General features: G+C 40.8%; 1 protein-coding gene across 8 annotated transcripts in view; it reads right to left on the reverse strand.

Moving 5' to 3' along the window:
- Positions 1–1,929: 1,929 nt before the first annotated feature.
- Positions 1,930–26,748, reverse strand: part of Pced1b (PC-esterase domain containing 1B) — a 132,783-nt gene continuing 107,964 nt past the window's right edge. For 3 of the 8 annotated variants that reach the window (XM_078014831.1, XM_078014832.1, XM_078014830.1), the window contains one exon: positions 1,930–3,554. In XM_078014831.1, the coding sequence (XP_077870957.1) occupies positions 2,232–3,497 (1,266 nt within the window). In that variant the 5' untranslated portion in view covers positions 3,498–3,554 and the 3' untranslated portion in view covers positions 1,930–2,231. Of the gene's footprint in view, positions 3,555–10,166; positions 10,282–10,377; positions 10,624–10,657; positions 11,704–14,779; positions 14,904–26,748 lie in introns of those variants that run through there. The other 5 variants (XM_078014828.1, XM_078014829.1, XM_078014835.1 and 2 more) reach the window with 5 other exon arrangements.

Genomic DNA, 26,748 nt, shown 5'->3' on the forward strand with positions numbered 1-26,748 from the left:
TAATATACCTGTGAAGGAAGATTGTCCCTGCATTCCAAATCTACCTGAATTCCTACCCACCTGAGAAAAAAAGAACTGTTGTTGAGTAATTGGCGCAATTTAATCCATACAACAGTAGATCATCATGTATGGTTCTCAGCACTGAATATCTAAAAACTCATTTTCCTTGATTTATCAGGCATGTTCTGATTATGGAGGATTAGCACGTGCTAACCTAATTCATGAGAGAGCTAGTAACCAGAACTCCAATTTCTGGAAATACAAGTACTAAGTGCTTCAATTTACTCAGATCAGCAGCTAAAGGCTGCTTGAGAAGTGTGAACCCAGAGGAAGGCAACTGGCCCATCTTAAGGGCCGATGTTACTGAATCTGTCTAGTGCACTAGAACATTTACATGGCCAAGCATGTCTCTCTTTCTTGACCTTGCTGGAACATTCTTTCCAGGGTCCTGAAGAGCCACCATCTCATGCTGTTTTAGCAGTATTCCTTCAGAGGGGCTACAGAGACTAAATGCCAACTTACATGATCTCTTAGACAATCATCAACATATTTATAAGCCACCTCTTTACATCCTAATTCACTGAAAAATAACTGGTAAGTGCTCAGCACTGCCACGATTTTATACACAAAGATAGAGATCAAGGCCCTGTTCTCCAGGAATCACATGTTCCTTTAGAGGGTTAAGAGCCACTGTGTTTTTCTTCCATCCCTACCTGATATCATCTATCTCTTGTGACTTCATGATCTTCATTTTTGCAGACTAACATTTCCTCACTCTTATCAAATTTAGGGGTAGTGGTATTGGAGACTGATAAATCAGTCAAATCAATTCAGTAAAACATCCTATCTTTGACTATTTTATTTAAATATTAACATTTCACTGGTCCTGTGGACAAGGGGTCTAGCATTTAAACAATCTTAGTGATGTTAACATTTCTACAAAACAGAGTGACAGCCATGGTAGGCACCCGTCAGAGTTGAAGGAGAAGGGATCTGTGGACTGGGTTGTCCCAACTTGTAGTTTTATTCCATGATGGTAATTACATGGTCATTAAGAACAGCTTATTGTCAGGCACAGTGGCCCATGCTTGTAACCTCAGAGGCAAGAGGACCACTGAGTTAAAGCCAGCCTCAGCAACTTAGCGAGGCTCTAAGTAACTCACCGAGACCCTATCTCTAAATAAGATATAAAAAAGGGCTGGTGATATGGCTCAGTGGTTAAGGCCCCCGAGTTTAATCCCTGGTACCAAAAAAAGCAAAAGAAAACAAGAAAAACCCAGGTTATTTTTATCTAATTTTCTTAAGTCTGAAAATCAGGACTCTTCAATTCCCCTCTAGCTTGCATAATTCATCATATATGTAACAGACATCCAGCTATGGTCCCAGAGATGGTTTTGCCACCACTTGCATAGTGAGACTACATTTGATGGACTTCTGCTTGTTTTACATTAGCTTTCAAATCTCAGGACCAAGGAGACCACTGTAAACTAGTCAAGACTAGTGGAATAATGGTTGTCTGATCGACTTGGAATAAGTCACTTATCTTTCTTGTATTCAGTTTTCTCGCTAAGTGTTGGTTATGTTTTATGACTTTTGTTTTCCTAACTCTAAATGACTCTCTGAGAATCTCTGGAAAATATGATCACAAAAAAGTTAAATTTCTTATGGAACTGCTCAGAAGAATTTACTTTGAACAAACCAGTTTTGAATAGTTCACTAAGAAGATGTCATAACTATTCTTTTTAGTTTGTGTGTGGCGCTGGGGATTGAAACCAGGGTCTTGTGCATGCTAAGCAAGCACTCATTGAGCTATATCCCCAATCCACAACTATTCTTTTTCAGTAAACAGTGTCCTGTTTTCACAGAGCTAATTTTTAAACTGTAAGGAAAGTCATCCATTAATTACACACACACAAATCCACAACTATCTTGTGAAACAATTTCTGTGTACCAATTTTATTTTTTACAAAAAATAAATGGCAATAGGGGATGGGGAGATAGGAATAATGCTTGGTCCCTCCTGCCCTACCCCATGCAGAAGACAAGAAACAAATAGGGGTCAGACGGGTCTCCGTCCTGTAATCTGTAATAGCTATGAACACAAAGGTGCCCAAACATGGACTAACTATTAAGGCTTAAGGTCAGTGTATTGCGGCCTGTGCCAACATAACGGAAGGGTCAAAACAATCCACGCCATTCGCCTTCAGGAGAATGAAGGCCCTCAGGTGGACCTACTGGCGCCTTGACTCTGGGTGGGCTGAGGCCCCTCTTTTTGATCGTCTGTGCTGCCCTCTCCAGGGCATATAGGGGCCTTGAACTAGGTAACGGGAAAAACCCCTGTACACCACTGGGGCCCGCTGCTGATAACAGGGTGAGAAGCTGGCCATAGGTGGAGGGGAACAAAAGTTAAAGTCAGCTTCGAAGGCAAATCCTGGCTGGGTAGATGAGGGGACATCTGATTGGAAATAGAATTGATCCGACTGGAAAACATGGTCGGAGGAAAAGTAGCAATCTTGGGGATAGTGCCGGGACGGGGGTGACATGTGATGTGGGGGAACCGGAGGGGGCAGCAGGGGGCGCAAGCGGGGCCGTGGGGTCTGGAGCAGGGGGCGACGCCTGGGAGAGGGCAGGGGCGGGGACAGAGATAAGTCCAGTTGATCTCGGTTGGCCTGGGGCTGCCTCTCAGGAGCGTCCTGGATCAGCTCGCCTATGGGTGCGGGTGGGCGGCAGGGTAGCTCCACACCCCAGGCCTCAGCCACGTGGGTCAGCAGCAGGTAGGAGAGCTGGCGGTGTGCGTGCTCATTCCAGTGCACCCCATCTGACTGCAGGCAATTCCAAGCATGACGAAAGTGGAAATGCAAGTCTAGCACATCGAAGCCATGATTACTTGCCTTGATGGAGCTGTAGAAGTTGGCATGCACCACGATCCTTCGCAGAGGGATGGCCCAGGGCAGGGGCTTGCGTGGCAGAAAGCGTGCGGTAATCTTCTTACCCACAGGCATGGCCGTGTTCCACACCAGGAGGCAAGACTCAGGCAGAACTTCGCCCAATCGCCCAAACAGGTTCTCCAGGTTCTGCAGATAGCTGTTCCAGGAGTGCGGACCATACCTGGAGACATCCCAGAGGCAGGAGTTCATGATGATCAGGTCCGGGGCATGCTCACCAGACTGGAGTTCCTCCAAGATGGCCTCCAGGTACTTGGAGTAAACGCGCGTGAGGAAGTAAAAGCGCACTAGATGGTGATCTGAGCTAAACTGGCGGACCTCGCGGTAGTTGGTGCCATTGTGCAAGGGGCCCAGCTGACCTCCTTTCACCAGCTTGTCCTGTTCAAAGGTCAGTTCGCCCTTGGCCTTGAGTTGGCTGGGAGTGAGCAAGCAGTCCTTCTGCAGCAGGAGCACCAGGTCTTTGTACACGGCCCTCTGCACCGAGTCTCCCAGGATGACCACAAATTTGTTATGGAGCAGCTGCTGTACTTCGGAGGCCAGCAGACGGCCCATGATGCCTGGGGAGCGCAGCTTAGTTCCTTCCTTTGCACAGGGTGACGCTGCAGATTACTAGGACAGAAGGAGAGAGCGCTGGGAGGGACTCACCCCTCGCCAGGGCAGGGAAAGCAAAGAAAACAAGGAAGAGCCCTGGGAGTCGTGGCCTCTGCCCAGAGGAAGTGCGCCTGGGGCGCCTGCCTGGCTAGCGCCACCAAATCTGGGCCTCCAAAAGGGGAGAGAGCAATGACAGAGACCTGGGAGCCTTGGTGGTCTGGCTGCCCTTTAGCCTGGGACTTGACCTCTTAAACTAGGCAAATTGTTCTAGGAGCTTCAGGCTCCACCCAGAAAGGAGAGGCCAACTCCAAACAGCCCTGCCCTGATAACAGCGGGATGACCCAATGAGAACATGGAAGCAGTCGGACACTCCTAATCCCAGATATTGGGAGAAGGAAGCAGGAGGATCACAAGCTCCAGGCCAGTCTAAGCAATTTAGCGAGACCTTGTCTCAAAATAAAATTTTTTAAAAAGAGCTGGGTATATAGCTCAAAGGTAGAGCCCTTGCCTAGCATGTGCTGGGCCCTAGGTTCAATCCCTAGTACAAGGGGGAAAAAAAAATCTAAATGTAGACAAGATGCCTAACAACTAGAGAAGAGTCAGGCAAACTTTGCAGCTATGAAATAATATGAGGACTGAGGTTAAGAACATGGAGAATGTTTGTAATGCAATGTTATTGAAAAAAGTTATATTATTCATTGTGTGCCCATATCACTACAATTCTGTGAGATACAGATAACTGATGAACCCCACCTAATTCCATCTTAAGATTGGGAGCCATCTTGTTATGAAGTCATGAAAAATTCATTTCTGTTTTACTGTAAAATACTAAGATTTCTATTTCTCCTGACTATACTTTGATATTTTAAACTTGCTTGGAATTCCTGCCTGTGCTTTGAATTTACCCTGCCTGACTCTCCCTGACCAGATAACAACCCTCCCTGAGATCTCAGCTGCTCCTCCTTAATTCTGATGTTGGAATCTGAATTTACTCCCCACCTTGAGATGTTAAGCCATGTAGATCATTAACCTGCTGTCTGCCCTCCTATTACCAGAACCCTGTAAGCTGTAAGTTCCCAATATACCCACCTTTGTAACTTTGTGTTATAAAAACCTCCCTGCTCTTAGACCAGGCAGTGTCCTCTGGCCATGTTTTTAGGCAAGGCAGTGGCTGAGCATCTCCCTCATGTACACAAAATAAGCTTGCTTTAATTTGGCTTAAAATTGGAGTCAGTGGTCTTTTCTTTGCATCGTGGGTTCAACAATAACATTGAAAGGAAATATGTAAGAACATAGTTTGTAAGAGTAGTAGAATTATGGGTGAGTTGTCTTCCACCTTTTTTCTAAATATATTTTAGTTTTATATTGCTTTTTGTAACTTAAAAAAGAAATGCAACAAGTAACAGAAAAGAGTTATGTGTACAAGGTCAGAAAATATTAAAAGGTTTATCTAGTAAGGAAGTGGCTGCTTATCAGGAGGACTGAAAAATACTAATCAAGATAAAATTTAGTTTTGGTGTGGCTATATTCTTTGCTTTCCATTTGAAAAGGATCAGAATATGCCATCCCAAAATACACCCTTTGGTAAGGGATATTTTCCACTGAAAACAGATGCAGAAAATTCTATAACCATGTCCCCTTTTTAATTTCTTGTTATTTTTATTTGTTAAATTAATAAACTGATTCCTCCCTCCCCCAACCTCCCTTTATCTGTCTGAAGTCTGGGCAAAAATTTCCCTTTGAGGAAGGTGACACCCCCTCCCCCTCAACCAGGAAGAGCTTCTTTCAATCACTTAACTTCAGACAGGTGTGGAAATTGGCAACTATTTGATCTTACATAAATAAAGTAGTCCCTATCTTCCATTAACTCTTGCCTGTGCATTTTTCAGCTTTCTGTTAAAAAAAAAAATTATATATATATATATATGTGTAAATCCTCAAATCTAAGTGTTGAGTTTCACTTCTTTTCTGTGCATTCTTTGCATATAAATATTAACTAAAATTCTGAGTTTACTCCTGTTCATCTGTCTCATTTGCATGCCCACAGGGGCTGAACTAAAAAGTAGAGAAAAAGGTTTTCCTTTCCAACACATTGGATGAAAATGTTAAAAGCTGTGAAACTCATCTTCAAAACTTTGGATTGTTTTTTTCAAGCTGCCACTTATGGCTGTCTTCAGGAATGACTGACTATGGGAGAAACACTGCTGACAAATCCTGATTGGGGAAGAACATGGCATCCACTTAAATACTTAGCCAGAAGCGATTAAAATCCACTAAGGCTTGACAGTTGTAAAATTTTTAATAGGTGTAGATGGACGGTTATCATTCAATTACAAATTCAATTTTTTTTTGCGGGGGTGGATGGGGGGGTGGTTTGGGGATTGAACCCTGGGTTACTTTATCACTGAGCTATATCAGTTTTTTTTTTTTTTTAATTGAGATAGCATCTCACTAAATTGCTGAGGCTGGCTTCAAACCTGTGGTCATCTGCTTTAGTCTCCCTAGTTGATGAGATTACAAGCCTCTATCACAGTGCCTGGCCAAATTCAATTTTTAAAAGTCATACTACTTGTGGTTTTAATGGTTAAAAGTAAAAAAATTAAAAGATGAAAATAGGTAGAATATTAAATTTCTATAAACTATTTGAGAATATTGGTTCATCATCCTCATCTTCATAGAATAATTTTACTATCAGAAAAATACAATAAAAATTTTTAAAAAAAAAGAAAAGGAAAACCCTGAGCCATGTACCATGTAGGGCCTATGCCTATAATCCCAGTGACTTGGGAGGCTGAGGCAGGAGAATCCCAAATTTGAGGCCAATCTCAGCAACTCAGAGACCCTGTCTCAAAATATCAAAATAAAAAGGGCTGGGGATGTAATTCCCAGTGTTAAAACAAAAAACAAAGAAATACTTAAAATAGAACTTAGCTTATATGGTACTACTTCCTAGCTGTTTGACTTTAGGCTAATTGTTTTGTCTCTCTGTGCCTTATTTTTATTCATCTGTTAATTGAGACTCTAAGTACCCACTTTAGAGATTTGATGTGAGATTAAATGAAAAATGTTTTGAATAATGCCTGACAAATAGCAAGTGCTGATAATAGTTATTATTCCTAAGCAAGTTGCAGAACACCAGGTTAATCATTTATAAAATAGGGATACAATATTTCTGCTGTATGACCAAGAATTTCTCATTGTTCTTCACCAGTGGGACACGTAGATGTGACTGTGAGACAAGGGGTGGGGGTGGGGGTGACGGAAGGATCATTTTCACAAGAAGCTGAAACTGAAAGGAAACTCATGAACTTCTTGGTAAAGAACACCAGCAACTCCAACAGGATTAACAAAATCAGACACTGGACTCCCACTGTGGGAAAGGATCATTTAATCTAAGAGTCCAAGTGTCAAAACCAAAGTGTAACAAACTAAAACCATGGATAAGTAAGAGAGCTGGAAAAAAGAATTGAGACAGGTTAAATCATCTCTGTGTCTCTCTCTCTCTTTTTAAGGCAAATAACTTCTATTTTCAGGCTTTTTATTTATAAAAAGTGAAACAAGGGGCTGGGGATGTGGCTCAAGCGGTAGCGCGTTTGCCTGGGTTCGATCCTCAGCATCACATAAAAAAAAAAAAATGTTGTGTCCACTGAAAACTAAAAATTTTTTTAAAAAGGGGGGGAAAAAAAAAGAAACATTTAAAAAAAAAAAAGTGAAACAAAAAGGATTTGAAAGCCAAACCAGTGGTCTTTTAAGCTTAGGCTTATTTCTTTGCTTCAAATTTGCTAAACTCATTAGTTTTGGAAGCTTAATATAAGCTAATTATTAAAAATCCTGGAGAACCAGATATTGTGCTAGGAGGTTCAAAGAGTGGGTATAAAAAGACAATCTCATCCCCCAAGGAGAGAGGTAAGGAAATGGATATTCAAAGATAGATATCAAAGAAAGAGCTGGATGGTGGTGTATGCAAATGAAGTCTCCTGGACTGTTGGAAGAGTTGAGCCATGCAATCTGTTATTTCAGTCTTAAATTAAAGCAGGATTGAAAGATTTTTTTTTTTTTTTTCAGCCAGGCATAGTGCCATACACCTACCTATAATCCCAGCAACTGGGAAGGCTGAGGCAGGAGGATTTAATAGTCCTACTTACAAGTGAAATATGAAAAAAATGCTTGCCAGGCATGGTAGTACATGCCTGTAATCCCAGCAATTTGGGAGGCTGAGGCAAGAGGAGCACAAATTTGAGGCCAGCCTCAGCAACTTAATAAGACACTATCTCAAAATCAAAAATAAAAAACAAAGTTTCAAGGTGATTCCCCACCTCATGGTTATAAAAGTTCCATGTTTGTCTTTTTTCAAAGCAAAATTTGGCCTTAGACTAAAGTGGTGGCAAGAAATATGCAGTATTAATGGCTACCTCTATGATAAATTACTTCTAAGCAATTTGCCTATATTTTTCCACCTGGGGATAATTAATTTTTTAGTAACTTCATAAGCCATGAATTATTAACCATTAACTATTGCTTTATAACCATCACAAACCAAATAGCATTTATTTTTCATTAATCAATATAATAATTAGGTTAATTTTTGAGGATGAGTGACACTGAAACAGTCTAGTTGCTCCGGAGACCCTGCAGATAAGTCTTAAGTCAGAGATGGTCATTAACAATTAGGATGCTGTTTTGATTACTTGTAGGAAGTACTTAGCTATTTTAAAAAGTTTCTGGCATATGACTATCTTAATGCAACATGGTATTGAAATTATAAAGAGTTCATTTCTTCTGACTACCTATTTTGAAATCAAACCAATACTTGGAACTTTCCAAGATCCCCTTAAATTTTAATGGTACAGATAAAAGTCTAATTATTTTTCATGAATTCAACTGTTTGAATTATGGGTTTCTTGGCATTTGCCTCATCTTCTATTTAAACTTGTCAAAAATTAAATTGAATGTCATATAAAGTTTTAAAAGAAAAACAAAGAGCTAACAATTAAAATTTCTCTTTGAAAAAGCTTAATGACCTATGTTTTGAGTGTTTTCTGGACTCATCTTTTAATGTGAAACAAGTTCATTAATATCCATTTATCCATATATCCCTCAAGTGGGGAAGATAATGCAGGCCTACTATTTTAAAAAGAGGTTTTAAGAGCAAATAAAAATACCTATATAGAAGTACTGTAAGATACTAAGGTAAGTAATGCAATAGAGAAATCATTGCCAAACAGCTGCCAGAAAGACCAATTCTAGTCCACCACCTCCAAAGACCTCACCTCTTAAATAGATCTCAGCATTGCAGCCTATTATTTCAGTAAAAATTTAGAGAACACCCTTGTCTACTGAGGGCTGTGACAAAAGTCAGCCTGCAAATTTGATTCTCACCCCCGCCAAACCATCATAGTAGTTCCTCTACCCTGCATTATAAACCCCAGTATATAGCTCCACATCCCTAACTTGATTATTCAGGTAGTTCTTAGACACAAATAAGGTCTGACAGGTGAAATAAATAAAAAACTGTAATCCCAGTGACTCCACTCAGATTGCTGCGGCAGGAGAACCACAGTTGGAGGCTATCCACAGCAACTTAGAGAGACCTTGTCTCAAAGTTAAAAAATTAAAAGGGCTGGGGATGTATCTCAGTACTAAAACACTCCTGGTTCAATTTCTAGTGGCAAAGCCCCAAACCAAAAAACTACAATAATGATCTCCAAACTGGGTACCACGTGACCACAAATTCATTTTTGTGGAGGCAGGAATCACTGTGCACATATCTAATTTGTAGTTGTATCATCCCTACAGTTCTTAAACTTGTGATTCTTTTGCAACAAATATCTTTGGAAGAATTTCAAACACTTCAAATCTGAAAATTAACAAGTTCAAAAACTCTGAAAACAGAATGTTTTCCCCCATAGTAATCATGGGGAACTAAAAATATTTCCGAATAGAAAGAAACGCAGGGAACATCATTCTGCTGTCATGTACACCTAATTAGAATAATAAATCAATTAAAGAATGAAGTACAAGTTCATGGTGCCATATAAAAAGATATTTTTTAATAAAAACAAAAAAGATAAGCTGGATGTGGAGACTAATAATGCAGGAGATGGCAAGTTGGAGGCCAGCCTCAGCAACTTATTAAGACCCTGTCTCAGAAGGAAAATTGAAAAAAAAAAAAAGATAGAAAAAAGCTGGGGATGTGGCTCAGTGGTACCGGAAAGAAAAAAAAGAAAAAGATAAACTACAGAGCACTTATTCAAATGGCCTTACTAAGGAAAAGTTGGTTTTTTGTTTTTGTTTGTTTGTTTTACAAAAGGATCCCCTAAAGTAAATAATCAAAGCAATTCATAAAAATAAAAATTTGATATCAATCATATGTTGTCTATGGTAAACGTTCATATTATGTTGTGAGCCATTATTTAAGCTACATTTTCGGAGTTGGGAATAGAGCTCAGTGGTGGAGGGCTTACCTAGCATGAATGATGCTGAGTTCCATCCCCAGCACCACACAATAAAGAAAACAACATTTGCTAACTTGCTACCTATTACCCCTCTAACAGGAATGAAAGACATCAGAAGGCAGTGACCCGGTTCTCTTCCTGACCTTCCCATTCTGTAAAACAGGTATGTGATCACCTGTCTGAGTAATAGCGAAGATGAAAGAGAGCCCATATTAGGGCCAGCTCAGCTCCCACCAAACATTAAGCCCCTTTAATAACCTCTGGCACAGCAAGTCGTCCCCAGTTGGCTCCTAGAGAAAACATAGGACCTCGATCAGAATCTCTGCTGAAAACTTCAGCCCCGTAAGCCCCTTCCCACCCATGCACAAAGGCAGAAATGTACCTACATAGGAGCAAGTTAATCCTTCCACGCTGGCTTGGGTCCTCCTCCTCCGGCTTCCTCAGGGACTCCACCTCAGGATGTCCCCATGAGGGGCTAATTATGCATTCTGCCTTTTCTTAACTCTCCTTAGGTTGGCTCCTTGCTTTCATTATTAAATACATTCTAATTTCTTGCTTCAAAAAAAGAAACTTCTTGACTCCACCCCCAGGACAGTCCTATCTTTTTCCTGGGCTTCAAGGCCACATTTTAAAGTGTTGTTTGCGCTGGCCCGTCCCTGTCCTTACCTCCCACTCACTCCTCCTCTGGTTTTGATTTGGTTTCCAGCTCCACAAAACCAAAGCTGTTTGTCTGCAGATCGTCACTGGTTTCTTCGTTGCCCCTTTCAGTGGCCACTTTTAGGGTTCCCAGCCCCTGAGGCTGGGGTGCTGTTGACTGCCACCTCTGAAAAACTGGGCTGAAACTAGGAGTCTGTGACAATCCTGCATCTCTTCTCGGGATCCTTGGCAGGTTTCTCGATCTCTGGGAATTCCCCAAACTTGATCTTTCTTAAAGTCCACTAATTGGTTTCTTTCTCCTTCAGTTTTCTTCTTTGTTCATCCACTCTCAGACATACAGGCAGTAAGGAGACAGCACTTCTCCGCCAGCCTGCTACAGTGGTTTGGGCCTGTTTTCCCTAGCATAATAATAAATAGCACCCACTCCCTGCTCTGGAGTCCTAGTTTGAATCATGACAATTGGCCAATCACCTTATCAATAGCAATACCATTTGTATGCAGATGACTCAGGAATGAGGTGGGGAGGCCCAGTGCTTAAGAGGGAGGGCCATGGAGTTGGACCCCTAGGGTTCATATCCTGTCTCACTAACAAGTCGAGTAGCCTCCCAGCTTTGAGGAAGCCTTGTTCCATTAACAAGCAAAGTCTTACGGTGGATTTCTTAACAAGCCAGGGGAAAGGAACATTGGCAAGGTCATTAGCACCAAGCCGCCACATTTTAAATGCTCAATGAATTCAGCTATTCTCTAGCCCAGGCGGGTCTCCCAGACATATTCAAGTGTAGATTAAAGTTCACTGGGGAGTGAGAAGTAACAAATTCTGTAGATACTCATTTTATCCTCCCATCCAACTGTGGCTGAATTCCTGAGATGATTCTCTCCTGACCTTTGAACCATCTTCCTAAAGGTAAATATGGTTCATTGATGGGAATAGGGGCAGCATATTCTCACCATGGGTTTTTGGAGAGCTGCTGTATAATATGGCTCTAAAACACTGGAGATATGTAACTGGGTGAAATAAACTGCCTCTGAAATGCTTGGGGCAAGTCATTTTTATTTTTCATGACTGTTTTCACTATTCCTGGGACATCAAAATCCTTGGATGAGTTCCTTGATATATGTCAGTTCAACTATTTCTTTCTTTTTTTAGGTGGGGGGAGTACGGGGATTGAACTCAGTAGCACTCAACCACTGAAATTCATCCCCAGCCCTATTTTGTATTTTCTTTAGAGATAGGGTCTCACTGAGTTGCTTAGGGCCTCCCTTTCTGCTGAGACTGCCTTTGATCTTGCAATCCTCCTGTCTCAGCCTTCAGAGCCACTGGGATTACAGGTGTGCATCACTGCACCTGACTCAACCATTTCTTGATATACATATACACATAGGTATCTTGAAAACATACTTTACAAAGGAGGATATATTTTCAATATATTTTGAAAAGCTGAGGACAGTGACAAATTTCTTCTGTTGTAAGTCCACGGTTAGTCATTTTTATTTTCACTAATCTTTCTCAATCCTTAAATTTTTTTGTCTTAGTTTGATTAAAATATTATTTCTAAAATGATATAGTTTTTTGGGGGGTGGGGGAGGGCAGGGATTGAACCCAGGGGTGTTTAAAGACTGAGCCACATCTCCAGCCCCCGCCTCCTTTAAAAAAATAATAATAAATTCTATTTTGAGACAGAGTCTTACTAAGTTGCTCAGGGCCTCACTAAATTGCTGAGGCTGGCTTTGAACTTGCGGATCTTCTTGCCTCAGCCTTCCAAGCCGCTGTGATTACAAGTGTACACCATTGAACCCAGCAAGACTGACTTTTTAAACAGGCAAATTTGTCAGGGAACCTTTTCTATTCCCCTGGACAGAAAAATCTCTCCTTCCTCTGCCAAAGGGCTTTATTTAACACTTGATTTTAGTTTGTACTACACTTAGCTACCTGTGTGCCTCTCAATTCCAGCCTGCCCTAGTCTGTGATGGCTGACTAGCTCTCACCCAGCCTAGTCCCCTGACTGCCCAAGGCTTTAGTGTCCTGACATGAGTACATGGAATATTGGCTCAGTGCCAGCTGGTTCAGTTCTCACAACCCAGCGGGGTAGGAACTTCTGCTACACCTCTGTTTCACAGGTGAGTAAAGAGAGGCAGAGAGAGGTTCCGTAAATTGCCCAAGATTGCCCTACAATCTTGGCAGAACTAGTCTGTTATTGACAGTAAATTTTTTTTTTTGGTTGGTTTTTGTTTTTTTGGTGGCACTGCAGAGCCCAGAGGTACTCAACTATTAAGCCACACCTCCAGCTCTTTTAATTTTTAATTTTGCAACAGGATCTCGCTAAGTTGCTGAGGCTGGCTTGAATTTGAGATCCTCTTGCCTCAGCCTCCCTCAAAGCTTAAGGTTTTATTTTCTTTAGGAGAAAATATAGCACCAGGCCCTGAGCTTGTTAAACCTCAACTATAAATACTTTTGAAATTAGGAGGGAAAAGTAATTATTTAGAAAAAAAAATCTGTATGTATACCTTTTACCTTTGTTATTCAAAATAACACTTTGTGCACAGCTTAAAATTTTTCTATGAGGAAACAAAGCGGCATGAAGTTAACTTAGTTAAATTTTCATCAGATTATTGGCTTCTAGAACTCGTCAGGGTCAATGGAAAACCCAGTTCTGCACTGAAGCTCTATTTTTGTTTCAAGAAATTCTAGACTCATGTTACAACTTGAGATTCTCACCCATGACTGGATAAAAAGTTCCCATGGTTGAAGAAAACATTGGGTAGCTAATAATGACTGCTTGCTTTCAACCAGTCATCAAGCTGGATTCTGAAAATTGTGTCTCCAGGACTGGCCACAAAAGCCCATTCAATCTGTGCCGGGAACACAGGGCTGAGTCAGCAAGCCTGGGTTTCCGCCTGTCTAGTGATGGAAGAACTAGCCCCCGTGTTCTTTCAGGGAAATTACACAAAGGTGCTTTAAAAATGAGCATGATTTATTATTGTTGTAGTCCTCAACACGGCAGTATTTGAGTTCTATGTGCGATAGTGTTTCTGTGGGAAAACATTCTGAATTAAAAATGAGGTTCAGGGGTTGGGGGCATAGCTCAGTGGTGGAACTCTTGCCTAACAAGCAAAAGGAATGGAATCCCTGTCACCACCAAGGGAGAAAAAAAAAAAAAGGTCTCTTAAGAGCAGGTCTCTGCCTGCTTTGTCTCTACCTACACTGTCTCATAGAGGGACCTGGAGACCTGTGTTCCCACTGCTCATCTATCTGTTCCTGGGACTGGCGACTAGCCTGGTTTCAAGCTTCATGCCTCAGAACAGGAGGAAGGACAAGGTTCAGGGGGTGAGGAAAGCCATGGCTCTTCTCTCTTTAGCTCCAAGTTTGGAGTGTTTCTTTCTGTGGTCATGCCCAGCAGAACTATCTGCTCCTCCCATGTCCCCCAGTCCCCAAAACCAAGCAACAGTTCTGCATTGCCCACTTTGGAGTAAATTGTGGAAATCAAATAGAATGCTCTGTGAGCTCCACACATGTCCAGTGTCACTGCTGTTCTGAGCTACCTCAGCATATGAGGGGGTGGGCTTAGCGTCAAAGAGAGCTTTCCAGTTACATTAAGTACTTAACTATTTAGCAACAGTAGTGGTTTAGAATCATTGTTTAGTCTACCTCCAACAGGATTTAAGTCCTTTATCTGCTTGTTTATTTATTCCTCTTAAGACTGCTAAGAAATTGTTACATTATCTTTTTCCATTTTACACATCAAAAATCAAGGTTAAAAGATGGGAGTTATCTGCCTATGGTCATGGTCATCCATTTTACAAAACACAAGGCTGTGAATCAAACCTGAGGCCAAGACTTTGTGGTCAACCACAACATACAAGATTGCACAGAAAAATAGGCACTTCACATCCTTTCTCCAGTTCACAACTAAACTGGCTGTTTCCTGGCGCACCCCATTTTTAGAAATGTAGTAGTTTATCAATCATTAATACAACTGACTCTTCCGTGCTGTTAGGAGAGGCTGGCTGAGACAGTGATACCTTCCTAAGTGCCCAAGAACTGGGATCCTCCTTTCTTGGGCACTTACTGTAAGAAGTTAGAAATGCAAAATGAATGTTAAAAGAAAATGGGAAAAACCTCAAAGTACTTACTCATTGAAGCAATTGGTGGTTTTAAAAATGTTATCACTCAGTTGATTCTAGATCTCTTCCCTAGATGGAGAGCTTTCCAGGCTGTAGATCAGAGTGGCCTAGAGTCTGGCATACAGGGTAAATAAGTTCACCTCTGGGTGGTGCTACATTTGCAAACCAGCGTCTGGGGAGTGATGCCATTTCCGGTGGCATGTGGGGCAAATGACACGGGTCAGCATTTAGTTTCTTGCTTTCGAAAGTGGATGAATTATGACTTCAAGGCTTTGGTGTATATAAAAACCTGAAGTGGTAAATAAATACTGAAAAAAATTCCCCCAAACCCCAGAATCTTCCTGAAAATTGGCTGTGAACTTGTTTTCACTTCACTTTTCTCAGTAATTGGAATGTAACTCATCTCAACTCTCTTATTCTAAGTCAGTTCCTCAGCTCTTATTATTCTCGCTTGCATTGTGCCTCCAAGGCCAAAAGGGTTGTTAGAAGCCAGAGGGAGGAAGTGAGAAAGGACTGCTAGGGAGATGGTATTTGTGTTCTAACTTGTGCTTAGGAACAGAGATCCTGAACCTTAGTGTGGCGCCTATGGTTTACAAAACATTTTCAAATTCTTTTACTTGATTCTGCCCTCTTGTTGGAAGAATAGCCCCGGGAATAGCTAGGGGAAAACAAAATTAAGGGAATAGCTAGGGGAAAACAAAATTAAAGGACGGAGCTAAGTCCCCAGCTAAACATAGCAAGCTTCTCCCTTGCTTCCATTGAAAACCAGCAGGTAACTCAAGCAGGACCAAGTGCTTACAAGGAAATGGTTCTTTGATTGTGCAGATAAGCACAGGGCTTTTGTTTTTTGTTTGGAATGGTAGTATTTAGGGGGAGAAACATTATCACCTCTTGTACAAAAACCAAGATGAAAGAAAAGGAGGAAATTAATCAGAAAAAAAAAGAAAAAAGGAAACGAAGCTTTAAGAAAACTCTTCTCAAAATAGTAAGACTTCTATAGTGTTTTAAACATTTTTAGGATAGAGAATTTTTCCATTACATTAATTCTCCCCCCCCACCCCCGGAATTGAACCCAGGCCTTGCACATGCTAAGCAGTTGCTCTATCATTGAGCTTTACCTGCAAACCTCCATAATATTAAATGGTATAAAATAATTAAAAAACAAGACTAACAGATTCCAAAACAGTCCTGAATTACATGCCTTCCATGCTGTTTTTGATTTTGTTTTTTAAATACTATGCTACTTAGATAAGATGACCTATAAAATGGTGCAGTTTTCATTACTCATTGTTTTCATCTTCCTATCTAGAGCCATGGGTCAAATTACTTTAACATTCTTTCCCATGAATTTGAATGCAATCATTACTGTGTCTCCTTGAAGGGCTGCAATCTAGAACCCCTGATATTTTAAAATTCGCATTTCATAACTCGAAAAATCTGCCATTATTTTATCCTAGCAATTCTGTGAGTGGCAAATCTTTCAAGTGTTTTAGATTTCAGCTAGCCTGTGCACTGTGAGAATAAAATAACAAGCTACGGGCGCATGAGTAAAATTCCTCTTATCATCACAGAGAACAGAAGAACTGGACTAATGCAAAGGATAATCAGGCTTATGCTGTTTAAATTTAAAATGAAGTTGTTTAAGGTCATCCAAAAGATTTTCTTGCTTCTAAGAGTTAATCATGGGGCTGGGGATGTGGCTCAAGCAGTAGTGCGCTCGCCTGGCATGCGCGCAGCCCGGGTTCCATCCTCAGCACCACATACAAAGATGTTGTGTCCGCCAAAAACTAAAAAACAAATATTTAAAATTCTCTCTCTCTCTCTCTCTCTCTCTCTCTCTCTCTCTCTCTCTCTCTCTCTCTCTCTCCTCTCTTAAAAAAAAAAAAAGAGTTAATCATGATAACTGGCTACTTTGGCACATATCAAATCCCAGCGACTGCAAGGCTGAGGCAGGAGGATCACAAGTTCAAGGACAGAATGGACGAATTTAGTGAGAACCGGTATCAAAATAAAAAATGAAAAGGGCTGGGAATGTAGCTCAGTGGTGAAGCAGCCCTGTTGTTCAATCCCCAGGACAAAATAAAATAAACAAATAAAAGAACATTGTAATACGATTTGGATTTGAAATGTACCTCAACAGCTCATGTGTTGAAGGCTTGATCCCCAAGGAAGCAGTTGAGAGGTGGGAGTCTTTGGAGCCTTCATTCATGAAAGCCCTGATTTCATTAATGGATTAATTCATTGATGGAGTCATACTTTATTTTGCTGTTGGGAATTGGTGGAAGTTTGGGAGGTGGAGCCTAGTTGGAGAAAGTAGGTCCTTGGAGAAGTGCCCTGGAAGCGTCTATCTTGTTCTCTGTCTTTTCTTCTTTTCTCTCTCCCTTTTTGCTACCCAGCTGCCATGAGGTGAGCAGTTTTGCTCTACTATATGCTCCCTACTATGGTGTTCTTCCCCACCACATGTCCAGAAGCAACGAAGCCAAATGACCATGGCCTAAAACTTCTGAAACCATGAACCAAAAGTAAATCTTTCCTCCTTTAAGTTGATTTTCTTAGGTTACTTTGTACAGCAACAGAAAAAGGACTAACACAATGTTAACAGCTACGATAACTGTTCCAGCTTCTATTGGGATTCTGGCTCCATTTCATTCTCCAAAAGTTTGGGGAGTTGTCTGTTTTTCTTCACCACATTTGACTTTTTCCTCAAAGATGACAACTTATAAATGTCTTGTCCCTCAAATGTGCGTCTCATACAGACCTTCTTTCATAAAGTCAGCTCTCGTTGTTATCTTCACTCTGCAGATGATGAAACAGGCACGGAGAGAACAGAACTTGAGTGACGTGTGATCTTGACAGAGCAGGCAGGCTGGAGCCAACTCTTATAACTGCACAGTGTGTGATCTTTGCTGCCTCCTCAGTGGGAGGCCAGACAGGGTGCACTGTCATCATTGTCATTCTTAAATTATGTTGCTCATTTTTAGAAGGTAATGCATGCACATGGCACAAAACTTCAAAGGGCATAAGAAGCATGAGTGAGAAGTAGTCATGCACACTTTCGTTTTCCAAATCCTTGTTTCTCTTCTAGAAGCAATACTGCCTGCCACTTTCTTCTTGTGTGTTGTGCCTAAAAGCTTCTATATAGATGTTCTATATCTCTCTTCCTTTCTTCTTGAAGATCTAATATTGCTTTTTATTAAAGGCAGTTGTTTGGGTATAGGCTTCACTTAGAATGGATGTTAAACTGTAGAAATGCTTTGGCAAAACAGATTGTTTCAAACATGCAGATATTTGAAATGATATAGGAAACCCATTCCTCACAGCAGCCTGCCTCAGGAGGCAGACAAATCTGTTCTGGGAGGCAGCATCATGACCAACCTGGGCCTATGGTGAGCCGTGGTGATAGCATGTCTGCTCATGGAATGGGTTGAAGCCAAAGGTGTGATGCTGTGAAGCAAGTGAGCTGTGAGAGTCTCTGGCTTTGCAGCCAACAGACTTGGGTTTAAAAACCCTTTTAGTCATATGGCTGCATGACCTTGGCAGTCACTCAATTCCCCTATGACTATTTTCTCATTTACAAAATGGTGATAATAATAACACAACCTAGATAGATGCAAAGATTGAGAAAACAAACCCAGAATTCGGTGTCCACAGGACTGTATATAAAAGGAGCTCTGTATCATTAACCATGGCCCATTTAGTCATTCTCTCTTTATTTCAGTCAAAAAATAAAATATAATAAATAAAAATAATTCTGATAGGCATTATTCTAGGTAGTAAGGATAAAGTAGTGAATAAGACTTTTGTGTACTGGGAATTGTACTCAGGGGTATTTTACCACTGAGTTACATCCTCAGCCATTTTTTTTTTTTTTTTTTTTTTGAGACAGGGTCCAAGTTGCTAAGGTGGTGAAGGTGTTCCTGCCCTTCCTGTCTGACAGGGTCATGGCGTGGGAGATATTGCAGCAGGGCCGACACATCTGGAAACCCAAACCATGGGGTGCTATGGCTTCTCTGATCCTGGGAATATTAATGTGGTTAACAGGAAGCATCTCAATCCAAACTAAAAACATATGTTGTTAGAATGTTCAGGAAAGTTCCCAGAAGGAGACTAAGAATATGACAAAAAAAAAAAATGTCCTGAGATTTGTTTTAAGACTAACATTATCTGGAATATAAGTAAACACAAATACATAGTCCCAGACCAGGATTTCTGGGAAAATCGTAGATTACAAGAACTCTTTGCTCCACAGTTGACATTTTCTACTAGGTCTCCTGATCCAAAAGTGCAACCTGTGCGTAAGCCTAATCACAGGAAAAGGATTGTTGTGCCAACAGTGCAAGGCCCGCTTTTTATAGCTTGTTTAGTTCAAGGAAGACTATGGTACCCTCCTAGTGGCAGGGAAGCTAATCAGAATACATTCCCCTTACCCACAGACCCTCCCTTGCCATTTATGGGAATACCTGACGAAAATGGAAGACATATAGTTAATGTAAATGGAAAATGGACTGACGTGCAGAATCTGCCCTTTAGTTAGGGGTTACAAAGGTTCAAAAATTGGTGTACCTTGACCAAGGAACAAAGAAACTCTTTAGCAGTTTAAAAGGTTAATCATAGCTTAGTAAAAGATCAAAAGGAAAAGCAAAAATAGAAGCGTGATCCATGTTCCATGTAAAAGTAGAATGCATGCTAAAAGGTTGTGTAAATCAGGAAAATCAGGCCATAAGGCCACCTGTTAACTATCTGAAAAAGTGTATTTCAGAATACACCAGCCTCGAGCTGTGGCGCATGCCTGTAATCCCAGGGGCCCCAGGGGCTGAGACAGGAGGATTGTGAGTTCAAAGCCAGCCTCAGCAACTGCAAGGCTGTAAACAACTCAGTGATACCCTGTCTCTAATAAAAAACACAAAATTGCGCTGGGGATGTGGCTCAGTGGTTGAGTGCCCCTGAGTTAAATCCCTGAAACCCCGCCCCCCTCAAAAAAATAAGAACAAAAAAGAATAAAAGGCTCCCCAGGAAGCAGCAGATCTTTCTAAAGACTGTTTGAAGTTGCAACCACAGTGTTTTGTCTTGCTTCTTCTCTCTCTCTCTCTCTCTCTCTCTCTCTCTCTCTCTCTCTAATATATATATATATATATATATATATATATATATATATATATATATTTTTTTTTTTTTTTTGGTAAATGTATCTTTTATTTTATTTATTTATATGCAGTGCTGAGGATCAAGCCCAGGGCCTCATACATGCCAGGCAAGTGCTCTCCCACTGAGCCACAACTCCAACCCATTAATTTTGTTTTTGGTGGTGCTGGGGATTAAACCCAGGGCTTTGTGCATGCAAGGCAAGCACTCTGTCTTGCTTCTTTTACCAAACCACTCTTCCTCCAGGACTCCCTGGATCTTGTAGGTGCAGGACCACGGCACAAAGGCTGGCCTCAAATTTGCAATCCTCCTGCTTCAGCTTCCAGAGTTCTTGGGATTATAGGCATGTGCCACCACGCACAGCAGAAAAAACAAAAACATTAAAAAAAAAAAAAAGGCCTTGACCTTACATAATTGAGTTGGGGAAGGCAGACAATTAAATAATACATAAAATAATAAATAGGTGAAAGACCAGAGGATAATAAGTGCTGGGTGAGAAGATTGCAGGAACTATGATCGGCATTTTATTTTTATTTAAATAAAAAATTTTGGTAGTACTTAGGATTGAATCCCAGGGCACTCTGCCACTGAGCTAGACCCCCAGCCATTTTTTAAAGTTTTTTTTTGAGACAGAGTCTCACTAAGTTGCTGAGGCCAGCCTCAAACTTGTGATATCCCTGCCTCAGATTCTGGAGTTGCTATGAGTACAGTCAACCGCTACTGCTTGGGGCATAAGTTGGCATTTTGAATAAAAGTGGTTTGAAAAAGCCTTCTGGAGAAGACAACAAATGTGTAAAATCCTGAGGAAGGTGTTGGAGCAAACTATGGTGAACTCTGGGGAAGATACATTCTGTGAGAAGCAGCAGTCAGGAGGCAAGTCTGACTAGGTGGGAAGGAAAAAGAATCAAGGAAGAAAGGGGGACAGATCACAGGCCATCTAAAAGACACGGGCTTTTATTTGGGGGAGCCACTGTGAAGGGTTTGAACAGAAAAATGACACTCCTCACCAATTTTTTTTTTTTTTTAAAGAGAGAGATAGAATTTTTAATATTTATTTTTTAGTTCTCGGTGGACACATCTTTGTTGGTATGTGGTGCTGAGGATCGAACCCGGGCCGCACGCATGCCAGGCGAGCGCACTACCGCTTGAGCCACATCCCCAGCCCCGAGAGAGAGAATTTTTAATATTTACTTTTTAGTTATTGGCGGACACAACATCTTTGTATGTGGTGCTGAGGATCGAACCTGGGCTGCACACATGCCAGGCGAGCGTGCTACCACTTGAGCCACATCCCCAGCCCACTCCTCACCAATTTTAACATGGTCATGGGTGTTGCTCCATTAAGAAAATTGTAGGGGGCAAAGATTGTGGCTGAGAGGAGCAAGAAGGAGGTTCCTAGGCTGGGGATGTGGCTCAAGCGGTAGCGCAATCGCCTGGCATGCGTGTGGCCCGGGTTCGATCCTCAGCACCACATACAAACAAAGATGTTGTGTCTGCCGAGAACTAAAAAAAGAAAATAAAAATATTAAAATTCTCTCTTTCTCTCTCTCTCTCTCTCTCTTTCAAAAAAAAAAAAAAAAAAGGAGGAGGTTCCTGAATATTGAGGGAGTTGTGGCTTAGATCAGAGTGGCTTTGGTGGTCAAGGGAAGAAAAGTGGTCTGATTCTGGATGTAGTGTTAAAATAGAGGTGATAGAATTTGCCAGTGGGGAGAGGTGCAGTGTAAGAAGAGGTGACGAGGAGGGGTCCTTGGTTTTCTTGGCCTGAGCAATAGCAAGTGTGATGTTGCCATTTCCTGAGGAGGAAAAAAACAGGGAGAAACAGGTATGGAGAGTGAAAGTCAAGTGTTTCATTTGGAGCTTGTTAGGGAGGTTGAATGGGCATTTGAATCTACAAGTCTGGAGTTTAGAGAGGTCCTACCAGGAATTTCAACTTGATTTGGTGAAACTAGAGAAGAATGGAGTCTCAATAATTGAACCCCAGGACAGTCCAGATATAGGAAGGCTGGGAGATGAGGGTGAAGCTGTGACTGATTCTGAGAAGACATGGTAGTGAATCAGGAAAACCGTTAAGACTGTGGGGCTTTGGAAGTGAAGAAGAGAAAGTGTTTCCTGGAAAGACTCAGAAGAGACAGTTGATAAGTCAGGCGGAATGTTAAAACCACTGGTAATAACAGCATGTTGAATATTGGTGGCCTTGATGGAGGGTGGGGACAAAGGCTAATTGGAATGCTTCAAGAGAGAGTAGGAAATAGAATTGGAGACAGTACCTGGCTCAAGGAGTTTTGCTACAAATAGAGAAGTAGAAAATGGATCGGATTGTCTGCTGGAGAGCAAAGTGGAGTTATGAAAGTTTTATCTGCTTTTAAGATGGGAATGATGATAGCTGGCTTGTGTGCTTACAGGAATGATCCAGTAAACAGGGAAAAGCAGATGATGTGGGGGATGGGGAATAGGGCAGGACTGATGGAGCAATGTTGATTAAAAAAGGGTGTGGTCTATGGGCTGGGGGTTAGCTTAGTGGAAGAGCACTTGGCTAGCACATGAAAGGCCCTGGATTTGATCCTCAGCACCACGTAAAAATAAATAAAGGTATTGTGTTCATCTACAACTAAAAATTAAAAAACAAACAAAAAAAAAAGGTGTGATCTAGTACCTGGAAGGATTGATTGTCCTTGGACAGGAACACATCAGGTCATCAGCTGACAGTGATGGTGGTGAAGGTGATATTAGAAGCCGGAGAAACAGGAGACATGAAATACTTAATCTGGGGAAGCATGAGAGAGGCTGTAACTCTGAGCAACGTGAAGAGGTCACGCCAGGGTTGTAGCTGCGTCCCTTGGTTTTCTCTCCTCTGACCCAGCTACATGGGTATAGGCACAGAGTAGGCAAAAAATTATAGTCAAGCTTAAGAGTTTTGCCTTTTGGTCTGTATTAATGTACATTCATATGATGTTCCAAAATTATAATTTACTTAAAATGATGATTTATTTGAAACCAAAACCATAAAAATGAAAAATTTTAATTAGGCAGTGAAAAATATTCTGGGTATAAGGGCAAAAATAATATTCCCTTAATATCAACAACCTTTTAATAATTTCAGTCACAGATTAATTGAACTTTATGAAAGCCACGATCATTTTATCCACATTTTCTATTTTAAGGAACATGATTATTTTTCTTATCTTCTTGGAATGGAATGCTATACACAGGCCACAAATCAGCTCATTAAATATTTACTTATAGGTGCATTTATTACAGCCAGTTGGTGTGTGTTTGTATTTAGATCCATGCCTAGTTACCTTAAAAACGTGACAAAATTTGGCAAATCACAAAACAATTTTTTTTCTTGTATGAGTTTAACAGCTTGCATGCTTTTGATAATTTCTCTTCAAAGCATTTGCATTTGGCACTTTCAAGGACGTAAGAATAAATAATTTGTTTCTATTGCAAGGCTAAGGTTGTAGGGATTTGGGAGGTTATGGATTGAGAAGCCAAATCAGAGGTTTCATCCCAAACCAAATCAGAGGTTTCACTATGCAGGATGGATGAGATGAGAAGTGAATTTATTTTTATTTATTATTTTTATTATTACCATTATTTTTTGTGGAGCTGGGGATTTAACCTAGGGCTTCATGCATGGTAGGCAAGTATTATACCACTGAGCCAGAACCCCAGCCCTGAAAAGTAAATTTATAAAAGATCCTCTTCTGTCAGGATTTCTTTAACCTTTCTACAAGTTTTCTTAGATGTATTATGTTTTATGCAAATCCTGCATTCTGTAGCTTAGTAGCTTAGTAGTTCAGAGCATGACTTTGCAGGCTAAAAAGTCGAGTTCAGAGTCCCAAAGTCCTTAACCCGAGAGCCGTATGACTATGGGAATGATATTCAACCCCTCTGTGTCCTTTCTGATTTCAAAGATGAACATGCAAAGTGCTAAGTAGAATGCTGGGCACTTAGTAAATGCTCAGTTCATTCTGGGCATTAGTAGATGGAGGAGTCTAGTTCAACAAAACTAAGTCATTTTGGTCATAGCCACCTTTTTGACTATCAGGTGACCCTGGCATACATTCCAAGCTCTATAGACAAAGAAAGTTGTTAGGATAGTCAGCCGAGCGTGGTGTCCTGACCACTGACATCCAAGACTGTTTCTTTCTTTCTTTTTTTTTTTGAACTGGAGATTAAACCCAGGAGTGCTTAACCACTGAGCCACACCCGCAGCCTTTTTTTTTTTGTATTTTAGAGGCAGGGTCTCACTGAGTTGCTTAGGGCCTCTAAGATTATAGGTATATACCACTGCACCCGGCTCCAGTCTGCTTCTTAACTGACTGTTTTGAGAGAAGGCAGGTTTATCAGTTGACTATAGCCCACCCTTATCACGCTTAGTGCAAAAACCCCTTCCTCCTGCCTTGGGGTGTGGGGATTCACTAGTGTTATTACTGCCCAAGACACTCTCTGTCCTTAAGGCTCTGATAAATTCCCTTTGTGCACTATAGATCCATCTGCCTCTGTTTTTGGTCTCACATCTCCTGCTGCCTTCGGCAGCTGGTATGCGTGCCCTTGGGACTGGGATTTTCTGAAATAGTATACGGACATCCATGCTTTTGTAGTATAAAACAATACTTTAAAGGACAAAGTACAAAATAAAACATAAATACCGACAGGCACCCTATTTGAGAGGCCCAGCTCCGTGGACTTGTGTGACCTTCTCCCTGCAGGAACAGTCTCTGCAGGAGAGAAGACTACAGAAACCATCCTGAGGCCAGGTGAGGCTCAGGGAGACTGAGCAACTGTTGGAACCACACAGTCAGGCTGAACTTGGACCAGGGACCCGGCTTCCTGGACCCTGGTCCCATAGTTCCACAGCCACAGTTCATGATTTTATTTATTTATTTTTTTAAAGATTATAAACCTTTGGCTCAGAAGGTTGAGGCAGGAGGGTCCCAAATTCAAAGCCAGCTTCAGCGATTTAGAAAGGCCCTAAGCAACTTAGTAAGACCCCGTTTCAGAATAAAATTTTTAAAAAAGGGCTTGGGATGTGGCTCAGTCGTTAAGTGTCCCTGGGTTCAATCCATGGTACAAAAAAAAAAAAAAAAAAAAAAAGAGATCATAAACCTTTTTTACCAAGCCTAAATAATTTAATGAGAAAGGAGAACTGGGCCTTACATTATGTCGCATTATTCCTCATCTCTACATAATATTATATTGCGTTAGAAGACTAAATCACTAGCTTAATAGTTTCCTGATTCCAGTTCTCTCTCCTTCCTTTTTCTCTCTCTTTTAATGACTTAACCACTTGTTTAAAATGTGCAGGTCAGTATTTGGTCTATTCATACTTGTCAAACAGATCTCCAGACCTTTCTTCATCTTGCAAATCTGAAACTCTGTACCAGTGAACAGCCCCGCGCCCCACTCCCTGCTCCCCGCTCCCCACTCCCTAGCCCCTGGTAACTTCCTATTCCATTGTCCACTTCCCTTACATTCACCTGATTACTACATCTTTCAGAGCACAGCTTTGTCAAATCCCAGTCTGGGAGCTCTCAGATCCTCTGTTTTATTTCTAGTCAGATGACAGCTATTTTTTAGCTACAACACATTTTCCTTTCCTCAATCCATGCTGCCATAAACCATGCACACAAAGAAGTTTTACCCTTAGATCTGAAAAATATCAGAAGGACCTGATCAGCAGAAGCTGGCAGAGAATCTTCTTTATGGTTTATACTCATAATCTGCACTCCAAAAATTTCTCTTAAAAATGCCTTTAATCTTTATTTTTAACTTGTCATACTTTACAGCTCTATCAACAACATTGTCAATTTAAGAAATCTGGATGTTCAAAAAACTTGGTGCTTTTAAGTGGCATTATCAATTAACTATAACAGTGGTGCTTTTATCTTTGTTAAAACTAAATGCAACCATTCATTTACTTAAGTGGTAGCGTTACAGATGCAGTAATTTTCCTAATTTTTAAAATTATCTAAAACTTGGTCATAACACATTTATTTATTAAGTTTTTTTTTTTTTTTAATCCAGGGATTTAACTTGGGGTGTTTAACCACTGAGCCACATTCCCAGCCCTTTTTAAAATTTTCTATTTGAGACATCTAGATTTCTTAGGACCTAGCTAAATTGCTGAGGCTGGCTTTGAACTTGTGATCCTCCGTCCTCAGCCTCTTTAGCTGCTGGGATTATAGAAAGATATATATTTATAAAGCAAATGTTCTCAAATTTAAAAATGTTATTAGCTGGAACTGGGGTTATGGCTTGAGGAACTGGGTTTGATCCTCAGCACCACATAAAAATAAAGATATTGCATCCACCTAAAATTTTTAAAAAATATATTTTAAAAAAATGTTATTAACAGCTAAATTCTTGAATGTGAAGTTGTTTCATCCAGTAAGGTAGAAATAGCTTAATATTTTTGGTATCTGCTCTTCTTCCTTTCTTTGTTCATTAGATAAAATATATTCACCTGATGCCTCTCTCAGCAAGGCATGATACTTGATATCCAATGTTCTAAAATATACAAGAATTACCAAGAGCAAAGAAACCTCTCTCTCTCTCTCTCTCTCTCTCTTTTCCTGCTGGTACTGGAGATTGAATCCAGGGGTGCTTCACCACTGAGCTACATCCCAGCCTTTTCATTTTGAGACAGGGTCTCTCACTAAGTTGCTGAAGTGGGCCTCAAACTTGTGATCATCTTGCCTCAGTCTCCCAAGTTTCTGGGGTTACAGGTGAATACCACTGAGCCTAGCAAGAATGTCTCTTTGCTGCTGATTGAATAAACTCTTGTATCTATGCAAAGAAACCATTTAAAATAAATGCTAAGTGAATTATTT

This window comes from Ictidomys tridecemlineatus, chromosome 6 (assembly GCF_052094955.1).
Source record: "Ictidomys tridecemlineatus isolate mIctTri1 chromosome 6, mIctTri1.hap1, whole genome shotgun sequence".
NCBI lineage: Eukaryota > Metazoa > Chordata > Mammalia > Rodentia > Sciuridae > Ictidomys > Ictidomys tridecemlineatus.